The sequence below is a fragment of the Microtus ochrogaster genome, chromosome 6 (genome assembly GCF_000317375.1).
Source record: "Microtus ochrogaster isolate Prairie Vole_2 chromosome 6, MicOch1.0, whole genome shotgun sequence".
NCBI classification, from domain to species: Eukaryota; Metazoa; Chordata; class Mammalia; order Rodentia; family Cricetidae; genus Microtus; species Microtus ochrogaster.
Genome location: NC_022013.1, coordinates 10,819,135 through 10,830,986, shown reverse-complemented (window position 1 = coordinate 10,830,986; position 11,852 = coordinate 10,819,135). Strand labels below are relative to the sequence as shown.

At 47.6% G+C, this 11,852-nt stretch overlaps 1 protein-coding gene across 1 annotated transcript in view; it reads right to left on the bottom strand.

Annotated features, from left to right (window-relative positions):
• The window catches only part of Cfap221 (cilia and flagella associated protein 221), a 77,925-nt gene that overhangs the window by 33,497 nt on the left and 32,576 nt on the right, over positions 1-11,852 (bottom strand). Inside the window, exons 7-12 of the mRNA XM_005348264.3 lie at positions 10,363-10,466; positions 4,455-4,614; positions 2,889-3,006; positions 2,697-2,808; positions 2,404-2,512; positions 289-376 (exon numbers count right to left, since the gene is read on the bottom strand). Of these exons, the coding sequence (XP_005348321.1) occupies positions 289-376; positions 2,404-2,512; positions 2,697-2,808; positions 2,889-3,006; positions 4,455-4,614; positions 10,363-10,466 (691 nt within the window). The remainder of the gene's footprint in view (positions 1-288; positions 377-2,403; positions 2,513-2,696; positions 2,809-2,888; positions 3,007-4,454; positions 4,615-10,362; positions 10,467-11,852) is intronic.

Sequence of the window (11,852 nt, the reverse complement as noted above, 5' to 3'; positions counted from 1 at the left end):
TCTCTCTCTCTCTCTCTCTCTCTCTCTCTCTCTCTCTCTCTCTCTCTCTCTCTCTCTCTCTCTCTCTCTCTCTCTCTCTCGCTCTCGCTCGCTCTCGCTCTCTCTCTCGCTCTCGCTCTCACTCTCTCTCGAGCCCAGGGCCTCACACCTGCAGGGAAGTGCTCTCTGACACCCAGTGAGACTCTCGGTTCTCTATGCATTTCTTGCTCCTGATTCTGCGTCTTGCACACAATAGGAGTTTAAAAGACATAGTGAAATGAATGATATGGAATAAGCAGCCGTTCTGACCTTGTACTGCTCATGGGCTTTCTGCTGCTCCTCACAGTGCTCCTTTCTATACCTGAAAGATGTGTGATCTTTGCCAAGGTGCACCTGCCTGAAGAAGAAAAAACCTACTTCTAGAAGCCATTAGCAAATATGTGTGTTAGCCCTATTTTATAACCAAGGAGGAATGGGGAAAAACTGGAAGGAGCCAGCTCTGGGGTGAACAACGTGTCTCAGGAGATGAAGCTTATCACAGGGCCGTGGTGGCGCAGGCCTTTAATCCCAGGAGAGGCAGGCAGATCTCTGAGTTCAAGGCCAGCCTGGTTTACAAAGTTCTGGTTAGCCTGAAGCTCACCAAGCAGACCGGCTGTCCTGGGGTCTATGTGCACCTCCACAGTACTGAGATAACAAGCATACCACCACTTCTGCTTCTTGTCCAAGGGTCCTACAGTTGAACTCAGGTCCTCACGCTTGAAAGCAAACACTTCACTGAATGAACCGTCTCGCACACCACTGTTGTGTTAATTTATAAATATTTCAGCAAGAATCACTAGAAGATAAGCTTCATTTCTTCTCCTCCTCCTCCTCCTCCTTTTTTTTGGTTTTGGTTTTTCAAGACAGAGTTTCTCTATGTAGCTCTGGCTGTCCTGGCGATCAGGCTGGCCCAAACTCACTGAGATCCACCTGCCTCTGTACCACCACCCCCGACCTAAAAGAAACAAATCTTTAAAATAAACAATATAAGGTGGATGACACCTGAGGAGCAACACCAGAGGTCGACTTCCAGCTTCCACAAGCTTCTTTCACTCTCCCTCTCCTTCTTACGCACATTCACACACAACCCAATACACATTCTGTCTCTCACACAAACACACACACACACTCTTTTTCTCCCACTTATATTCACATACCCTCACACAATTCGCTCACACTCTGTCACTGCACACACACAATTCACTCACACTGTCACGTGCACACACACTCACACAACTCACTCACATTATCACATGGACACACACACACTATCATACACACACATCGGTCTCACACACAAATACACTTACACAGTCACTCTCTCACACTCACACATGTGCACTTTCTCTCACGGGTACCCCAAATGTTCAGCATCACTAGTGGTCAGGGAAATGCAGATCTAAGCCATACAAATCAGCAGGTGTTGCAGAGGTAGAAAACCCGCAACTCCCCAGTGTTGCTGATGAGAGTGTAAAGACAGCCTCTGGCTGACACGTGGCAGACTGCACAGTGGAATATCACACAATTACAGAAGGTGAACTAGCCATAAATGCTGAGATGTAGACGAACCATAAAAATGTGTTGAGTGACAGAAGCCTGTGACTAAACCTTGCACCGTTGGCTAGTGCATTAATTTAGTATCTATTTCAAACTGTAAATTAGAGGAGATTAAAGATCAAATATGAGGGGTGAGACGGCTTGGCAGGCAGAGGGGCTTGCCACCAAGCCTGACACCCCGAGTTCAATCTCCAGAACCCACATGGCGAAAGGAGAGAGCAATTCTTCCACTCGTCCTCTGGCCTCCACGGCGTCCCATAGTATGTACGGTCCACGCCCACAGTAAACGAACAAACAAATGTTTAACTACACGATTTAAGAAATCAAATGCGTGTCTAGGAAAAAACAATGGAGCGTGTGCATTTGAACTGGCTCTTACGGAAGCTGAACACGCGACCCGACTCCTGGGGTCCTCTAGTTTAAAGTAACGCAAACAGAAAAGTCCATTTGCTCCAAGAAGCACAAGAAGGCTTCTGCCAGGACTGTCCCCAGCCGCTCCCACTGCATGGGGCTCACCCCAGGTCGGTCTGGGAATAGGGGCTGGGTGGCAGGCAGCCCCAGCTGGCAGGGAGGAGGGGCCAAGCCCGGCACAATCCACTGCTGTCCTGCCCTGTCTGCTATGTGTAGGAAACAACATGTCTTAATTACAATAATTTATTTCTAATAGCCACCCATTCTGAGCTAGAAACACCGGCTGAGGAGACGGAATAATTGAATTCACCAAGGGAGTTTATCAATAATTGCATGTCGTTGTGTCTCCTGCGTCAAAGGCCATCCCCTAAAAGCAGCCACCCTGTCACCTGGTGCACATTATCCCTCAATATTTACCACTTAAGATGGTTCTCGCTCTCCTCCAGGACGTTCTGTCTGACTTTCTGTTCGAAGAGTGCCTCCTTCATCTGTCTGGTTTTGGAGATTTCATCACCCTGGTCCAGGACTGGAGGCAGGAACGGGCAGAGACCATGGCCGTAATCAGATCAGTCATTCCCCAGACAAACACAAGTTTCTAACCATGCCGCCTAACAGACATGTAACTGAGTTTTGTTCATAAATAATAAATGCAACTGGACACATTTCTTTCTTATTTTGCCCCAGGTTTATGGCAGACCAATAGCTGTCACCTTGTTTTAATTCCTTAATCTTCAACTTTCCCGCTTCTTGGTTGAGGACAGTTGCCACGGCGAATGGATTTGACAGATCTGTTGGAAACCGCAGGTCTTGGTATTCGATTTCCTGAGGACCAAATGGAAGGGCACTGAGTTCTTTTCTCCCTGCCTTTTCATTCCACTGGGGGGGTGACCCCACCCACTTACCTTCATCTTCTGAGGCCTTGCCTTTGTAGGAGTTGGGTAAAATTGTATATGCGCTGTTTTTTCTGGAGGAACATTTACTTTCTTAGAACGAGTATTTAATCTTTCGAACTCTTCTAATCTGGAGTTTAAGACATCATAAATTAGTGTATAATCCAACAGTTTGGGGTTTGTTTTATTGAATTATTTTTAGTTCATGATTGTTGCCTGTGTACTTGATCAGATCAAAAAGACTACACCTGATTCCATGGAACTGGAGTTACAGACGGTTGTGAGCAGCCATGTGGGTGCTGGGAACCGAACCTTGGGTCCTCTGAAAGAGCAGCTGGTATTCTTAACCACTCTTAACCCATCCCTGCACCACTCCAGCTCAAAGTGTTTGTTTTTGTGTTCTTTCTGATAAAACTATCACCTGTGGATCAATGTTATAACTAAATTAAAAGTAAGTGTGTGTGTCAAAAGGACTCTTTGGAAACAGATTTCATATCAGTATATTAACATATAACCGCATACATATGTGTATTTACTTATGTATGCACACATACAAACAGCAGTTGTTGACTTCCCTCCCATTCTTAAAAAATACGTTTGTGTACTTGTGTGTGCACACACGTGTGTACATGTGTGTGCATGTGTGTATGTGTGTGTACATGTGTGCGTGCACACGCCATGGCATGAATGCGGAGGTCAGAGAACAACATAATCTTCTGCCGTGTAGATCCCAGGGAAGGAGCTCGAGTCGCGAGCACTGGCAGCAAGCACCGTCCCTTCTTCCCTGCTGAGCCATCGCGCCTTTGCACTCCTCATGAGTATGAGAAGTGGAAACACAACAGGCTAGGGGGTGCTCTGGTGGTCTAGCAGAATCTATTTAAGGCTGATTACTTTAGAAATCGTGACTTACCTTCCTAGTGAAAGAATAATCATGCTCTTTGAAAAGCAGAAACAAACCAGGGTGGGGCTCTAGCTGGGTCAGCAGAACACCTGCCCCTACGCTTTAAAGCCTTTTACGTAGACTCATCTTGTCATATAAATGTTATAAATGTAAATATAAATATAAGCTTGTGGTGCTGGGTTGAACCTGGGGCTGCACAATTGCCAGGCAAGGGGCCAGTGACTGACCTGCACCCCAGCTTTCAAAACAAATTTCTGAGGGGGTTACAAGGAAAGAGAGAATTTGGATTTTTCTCATTTTTTCAGAGGCAGGTTCTTGTTATGTAGTTCAGACGCACTTTGAACTCATGTTCTTCCTGCCTCAGCCTCGTCAGTGATGGAATTCCAAGTGTGCACCGCAATGCCCATAACTGCATTGGACTGGAGTTTTCATGAAGCGAGTGTGAAGAAAAAAATTTGGGCTGCGGCTACAACTCAGTCGGTAGAGTGCTTGTCTAGAATGCCCGGAGCCCTGGATCCGATCCCCAGCACCATACGCACTGGGTGTGGGGTGCATGTCTGTAACCCCAGCTCCGGAGGTGGAGGCAGGCAGAATGGCAGAGTTATCTTGGTTCCTTAGCGTGTCTGGGGTCAGCCTGGGCTACACGAGTAGATAGAAACATGATGGAGAAGCCGTACGGTAAGGCCATGTTGGGGTGGCAGCTTCCAGTGAAGACACACTCGTACGGCTGCGAGTTGAACTGTGAGATCCAGAGCTGAATTTTTATTTGCGCCATCCCGTACTGGATGGGCGTGAACTTCACGGTTATCTTCGCCTTCCCGTTAGCAGGGATTATTCCTGTGAGGGGAGAGAGAGGGGGAGGGAGAGAGAGAGGAGAGAGGGTGGGGGGAGTAATTGTGTCGGTTACTTTCCTTATTGCTGAGGAAATAGGCAGCAGACGCAGTTTAGGGCGGGGGTGTGGTGAGCCCACAGAATTACACAGCAAAAGTGCAGCTGAGATCGGGGGACCAGTCCACAGGAAGTGTACACGTGCACACCCATTCAGAGTAACCCGTTTTTGCAGAACTACGGGGACACCTGGCTTTTGGCTAAGTCACTGTCAAGTCTGTAGAAATCCTGTGAAATCATGGCATTTCTCTCAGCAGAATAAAGCTGACTTCTCCTGTAAGGGCAACCGGATACCCCCTACCCCTCACCCTTCACCCCCCTCCCCTGACAGCATGAAACCATGGTGTGAAAAGGATTCCCTCAGTCAAACCTTTGTTCTCACAGCCAAACTCTGCTCCCCCAGACTCTATTGACAGCACTCGCTGGTAAGAAAGGAGCCCGATACAGGAGGCCATATGTCTGCTCTAACAGCAGACTCTGGCCCCTGCTCTCACCTAACAAGCTACTAATACTCTGGGTTCACTCCTCACCTTGGTTACCTTGGTTTCAACTAACATACTGTCACAGCCTAGGGAATTAACTGTCTATACAGGAAAAAGGCCTGAGTCGCTAAAACTATCTTCAGAGAGAAAAATTCTCACTTGGGCACCCTGCTGGAGTCAAAAGCAAGCAAGCTCCTCAGAAGAGATTCCTTTTAACTCAACCAGCTAGCCACTGATCAAATAAAGCCTGCAGGTTAGTATAGCTACAACACGGTGTTCCCAGCTGCCAGGGAGCTTCCACAGCCACGCCCCCTCTTGCCAGACCCACCAGCTTTTGTGACTCTGTAAAAAGCACACTTGATACTACTGTTAGCGCTTATGGGATTGCTGACTTGTCTTTATGCCCGCATAAACAGAAAGCTGTGTGGAGATTGCCCCATATGCGGGGGCTTCGCTTCTTCGTTTCCAGGGATAAAGACCATGTAGCGGTAACACACGTGAGTTGATTTATTTCGTTTACCCTCAGATCCAATTAGCTAGGTTTTCAGCTGCCATAGTGAATCTTTCTGGACCCTGAGAGGTTTAATGGGCTTAGCCCCAAAGTAAGGTTCAGGTTTAAACAGAAGGCCAGAGGTGTGTGCATAGCTAAGCTGTCCTGGCCAAGGTTTGGTTCTGTCCATCACTGACCCATCATTATGCCAGGATCCCTGCAAGATGACCTGACAGGTTGTGTGGGTCCTACCTGTTTGTTACCTTCCAGGGAAATTATAAACTCCCAAGATGGACACCAGCTCCCAGCTATTTTATCTACCTGAACGCTTCCTATAGTCAGTTAATAGTTTCTAAGAGAGGGGGAGACATTCTTCCCAGTGGTGTAGCCCCTGGCAAGGTGTCCATGCTCCTGTAAGAACCCTTGTGAAATGCACTGGGACACACAGACATGGCAGTAGCTGGGAAGAGCAAGATCAATGGGAAAGGTGGGGGGACAGAGGAGCGTAGTGGGGGTGAATGTGACCAAAACGCATTACATACGTGTGTGAAAACACCGTCACAAGCCATGATATCACATAAATAACATGGAAGACTGGGGAGGTGGCTCAGTGAGCAAATTGCTTGCTGCACAAGCGTAGGATCTGAGCTGGGATCCCCAGCACCCATGGAAAACCTGACAAAGCAAACTCATCTGTAACCCCAGCATTGGGAGGAGTGGAGACAGGTGGATGCCTGGAGCCCACAGGCCAGCCTAGCAGAGACAGCGAGAGACCCTTAAGGTAGACATCTCAATGTGTGTGTGCATGCGTACACCCACAGAGGAAATGCATGCATGCAGCACACACACACACACACACACACACACACACACACACACACACACACGCACATATGCACACACACACACACATGCACACACACAGAATGTGCACATTTGTTAATTTCCTGAGCACAGATGGAGGTCAAAATTGTTAAGTGGTGGCCACTATTGCATCTTAAGCCCGTGGCCAGGTAGAAAGAGTCACCAGATACAATGGGTCTGCAAATCCCAGCAGAAGAGACTTTAATACCTTGACCACCACTTGGTCAGAGCATCACTCTGTGGGACCTGCAGATTATCTGGGATTTGAAGTCCGGAGCAGCCCACTGCTCTACTCCAGCTTGTTAACTTAAAAACACAAGGACAAGCTCTGGGGTGAGGAATAATGCTTACCTTGACCTGGGAGATTTATTTTTTTTAAGTGCTCCCCGCCTAGACAATACATAAAGCCCGCTGTGGAGATGTAGCCCAGGCAACCACAGTAAGCTGCTTTTTGTTTTGTTTTGTTTTTCTGTTAGTGCAGCTCTGTCACTTGAACACAGTGGTGGCAGGCTGTGCAATGTTGACAGTTGTAGAATATGTGCCAAGTTTTGACAGCTACTGCTTGGCCAAAATTCATGGTGGCACAAAGGAGTGGTGGTGCCCTGTGTTTTATAAGTGAGAAAGCTATTCTTAATATTTAACCTCATTTGAAAAAGTCTACCTAGGGGCTGGCGGTGTGGCTCGGTCTGTAGGGTGCTTGTCCTGCATGTACGAAGATCCCCAGCCCCACACAAGCCAGCGTGAGTGGTGCCAACACTCGGGAGTAGAGGCAGCAGAATCAGAAGTTCAAGGTTATCCTTGGCTACATCGTGACTTCTAGGCCACCCTGCAAACAAGCGTGTCTGTGCAGCAGGCAGTGAGGTGGCTCTCAGTAAAGGTGAGTGCTGCCAAGCCTGACAACCTGAGCTTGACCTCCAGACCCTCATGGTTGAAGGAGAGAACAAACTATAAAGCTGTCCTCTGCTCACAATACAAACACATGCACACACAAGTACATGAAAGAAATACATGAAGAGGTAACAAGAAACGTAAAGCCCAGACCACTATTCTTGGGTCAGTTACAGATCACTACCTTCAGCACAACCAGGGATAATGTTAAGTCACAGGGCAGGAAGCTGGGTGATGTATCCCAGGACTCAGGATACATCATAGAAGCATCTCCAGGTCCAGGCTGCTCTGCGCTACCCAGCAAGACAAACAATAGCAAACAGAAACGAATAATAGCAACAGCAGAAAGCTCAAAGCCAAGAAAGTCCTGGCTGCAAGGATGGCTCAGTGGTTAAGAGCATTTGCTGCTTTGGTTGATGGCTTGGGTTTGGTTTCCAGCACCAACATCAGGCAGCTGCAGGGGATCTAATGCCATCTTCCGACCTCCATAAATACCACATGCAGGTAGCATACATACACACAGACACACACCCAAATAAAAATATAAAGAAGGCCATAGTTTATCAGTGTAAGGATTATGAAGAACACACAACAACACTTAACAGTGAAGTCACCGTCAGGAAACAATGCTGTGTCATTTCCTAGGTGACACTAATATAAAGCAAACAAGGGTGTACTTAAATATGTAAATAAAGTAATATAAACATATACAGGGACATATTAAGTGTATAAATAAACTAATAGAAAATATAAGACACATGGGCAGTAACTAAAAGAAGATGAAAAAACCAAAAGCGCATTATTTTTTTAGGGCAGTAAGGCCCAGACAGGGAAAACTTCTGAAAGTCATCCATACTGTCTTAGTTAGGGTTTCTATTGCTGTGAAAAGACACCATGGCCATGGGTGCTCTCAGAAAGAAAACACTTAATTGGGTGGCTTACAGCTCAGAGGTTCAGTCCTCTATCATCTTAGTGGGACATGGGGGCGTGCAGGCAGACACGGTGATGGAAAAGGAGTGATCTTGGTCCACAGGCAAGCTGGGTGCTGTGCTGGGCATAGCCTGAACATAGGAGACCTCAATGCCCACCTCCACAGGGACACGCCTACTTCAACAAGGCCACACATGCTAACAGTGGCACACTTCCTGTGGCCCAGCATTCATGCACAGGAGTCTATGGGGGCCATTCTGATTCCAGCCACCACAGCCACCTTGCTCTTGGAGACAGGGCCTCTCATTGAATACAGAGCTCACTGGTTGGCTGTTATCCAGCCAGCAAGTGCCAGGGCTCCAGCCACTGTATCCCTAGTGCTGGGATTGTAGGCAAGCACCTTCATGCCTGACTTTTACGTGGGTGCTGCAGTCTGAAGTTGTCCATTGTGACAAGCACTTCACTGTCTGGCCTCTCTTCAGCCCTGCTCTGCGTCCTTCTGAACTCTGTTATCGGCCTCAGTTTCTCTACTGCACATTTACTCCCTCTGATGGGAACCTGCTGCACCTCTTGGCCCCAGCCTTTGGTAACTACTGGTCTAGTCTCTGTTTCCATGAAACAATTTTCAAAAACTGTTTGTTTGTTTGTCTCTGTGTGGTCTGGCTGTCCTGAAGCTCCCTATGTAGACCAGGCTGGGATCCACCTTCATCTCCCTCCCAAGTGCTGGGATTAGAGACATGCATCAGCACACCTGGTCCAAAATACAAAATGGAGACAGGGTCTTCTGTGTTCCAGGCCTTCCATTTCTGTGCTGAAGATGACCATGGGTCACCCTGGTTCTCTCTCTCAAGCGCTGGGATTGCAGGTTACAGGGTGGAGCCACAGCCCCTTGCGTGCCAGGCAAGCACTCTGCCAACTAAGTTACGACCTATGAGACCAGAATTTTGAGATTCCACACATGTAAATGAGATCAGCTGCATTATCATAAGCTTTAAATTTCCTCCCAGCAGCTCAGAAATACAGATTATTCCCCAGGAATTGTTATAGAGCCGTCTAAGCCTCGTGCTTGGAGTTTTCTTATGCTTTAACCTTCTAAGATTTAGGGTCCCACTGCCTGTGGGGTTTGGGGTAAGCTAACCTCTGTAAGACTCAGTTAACAGATGCATGGTATAAAGGTCATCTACGGACAAACTGACGATAAGTTCTCGCACTGGCGCTGTGGGGGAAGGCACCGAGAAGGCAGGGCCCTCCTCTGCCTAGCAGAGGCTAGTCATGGACCACTGCTGTTGCCCATAGCCTGGGATAATAGAACGGCCCCAAGAATCACTGGGCCTCCATCACAATTCTCTTTGGTCACTCAGAAACTCTGCAACTCAGTTTGAATACCTTAACTGAGGCTCAGTTTTCTCATCTTTAAAATGGGACAAGGACACCCTGATCTGTGGGTCTGGGATAAGCGCCAGTGCATAACATCCATCCGCAGACTAAACTTCCCAGCCTTCAGGCCACACAAGCAAGTGGTTACTTATGTTGGGCTCAGTTACTACCAAGCTGTTTGGAAGAGCGAAAGTGTCTGTGGCATGCATTTATGTGTATGCGTGTTTGTATGTATGTGTTCCCCAAGCATGCTGGCTAATGTTTATTACCATCTGGACTGGACTTAGAGTCATCATGTAAACATGGCTCTGAGTGTCCATGAGTATGCTTCTAGAAATGTCTAGCCGGGGTAGGAAGACCTGTCCTGGATGTGCTCAGCACCGCTGCGTGAGCTTGGAATCTGGACTGAAGGAAAAGAATGCGGGTTGAGCACCAGCGTTCCTCTCTCTCTGCTTCTTGACTGTGGATGCCACGCGACCAGCTTCCTCATGCTCCTGCCGCCATGCCTTCCCCACCATGGTGGACCATCCCTTTAGATTCTGGGACAGACAAACCCTTCCTTCCTCACACTGTTTTTGCCACAGCAACAAGGAAAGTGACCGATATTCCAAGCCTCTGACCTGAGATGCCGGGAAGACTGAGTGTGTGACGTCACACCGTCCTCACCTGACTTTGGCTCAATTGTGAAGGCCTGATGAGACCGCAGCAAAGTGATATGGAACTCGAAATCCACGGGGCAGCTGCACTGCAAGGGGATCACACAACTTTTGCTGCAAAACAAGCACAGAAGGAAACGGAACACATCATTTTTCTCTCCAGCTTTCTTCTACCTAACCTAGAGAGGAACAGAGACTCGGGAAGCACAGCAAGCAGCAGGAAGTGACACCCAACATCAACTGGCACTTCCTGTCCCACACTGACAAAAAGATTTATTTTTGAAATAGGCTCTCATGTAGCCTAGGCTAGCATCAAACCTGCTACATAGCCAAGTGTCTGGGTTCTGCTTCCAGAAAATACCCCGACAGAAGCAACTTAAGGGGGAATGGGTTTGTGCATCTCTCAATGCCAGGTTACAGCCTGGCATTGTTGTAGAGAAACTGAGGCAGCAGGATCTTGAAGCAGCTACACCCATAGTCAAAGACAGAGAGCAGTGAAGTTATGCGTGCTTGCTTGTGCTTGGCTCGCTTGCTCCTTTTTACACAGTTCAGGATCCCATGCCTAAGGAACAATGCCCCCCCACAGTGAACAGGTCTTCTCATATCAGTTAATGTAGTCAAGATAATTCCTTATAGACATACCCACAGGGCAACGTGATCTAGACAATCCTCACTGAGAGCGTCTTCTCTGGGGTCACTAGATTGTCACCAAGGATGATGTTGAGTTTCTGGCCTTCTTTTCTCTAGCTCATAGTGCTGGGATTACAGGCATGCTCCACCATGTGCTGATCACGCAGTGCTGAGGTTAGAACCCGGGGCTTTGTGCACTCAGTGGGCAAACACGCTACCAGCTGAGCTCCATCCCTGTTCATACTCTTGGGAGAGCTCCATTGCACTCACTGTGAGTGCAGCTGCCAGGTTGGGGAGATCTGCTTTCTTGGGAAGTACCCACCTGACCTACTCACCTGTGGAGATCCCCACCACACATGGGCCTTACCTGCCAGCAAGGCTTCCCTGGATTTGGAGTCCTATAAAAGTGGAGTCACGTGTGCAGGAATCTCAGTGCTATCCCAGATCCACACACTCTCTCTCTCTCTCTTTCACACACACACACACACACACACACACACACACACTGTTCAATAAATATTTGGTTTCCAGTAACTATTTAAGAAACTATAAATGTGTCTTTTAAAAGCATATCCAAACCTTTTTGAAATTAATTATCTTTTAAAAATCTGTGAAATATCTGGAATAGTAATTTTGAACAATTAAGATTTCTCTATTCCTTCCTAAGAACTATAAACTGTTTCCAGAGAAACAAAGCACCACCGGTTGACAGTCCTTGTTTATCTCTGTTCCTTCCTCCTTTGTGGGGGTGACCCTCACTGGGGATCTTCTGTCTAAAATTTCTACATGTTTGATAACATCACAGCATATGCTTGGGAAAGTGTGGCTGCAGGAGGAGGAGGTGGCTGGTCACATCACAGCTACAGTGAC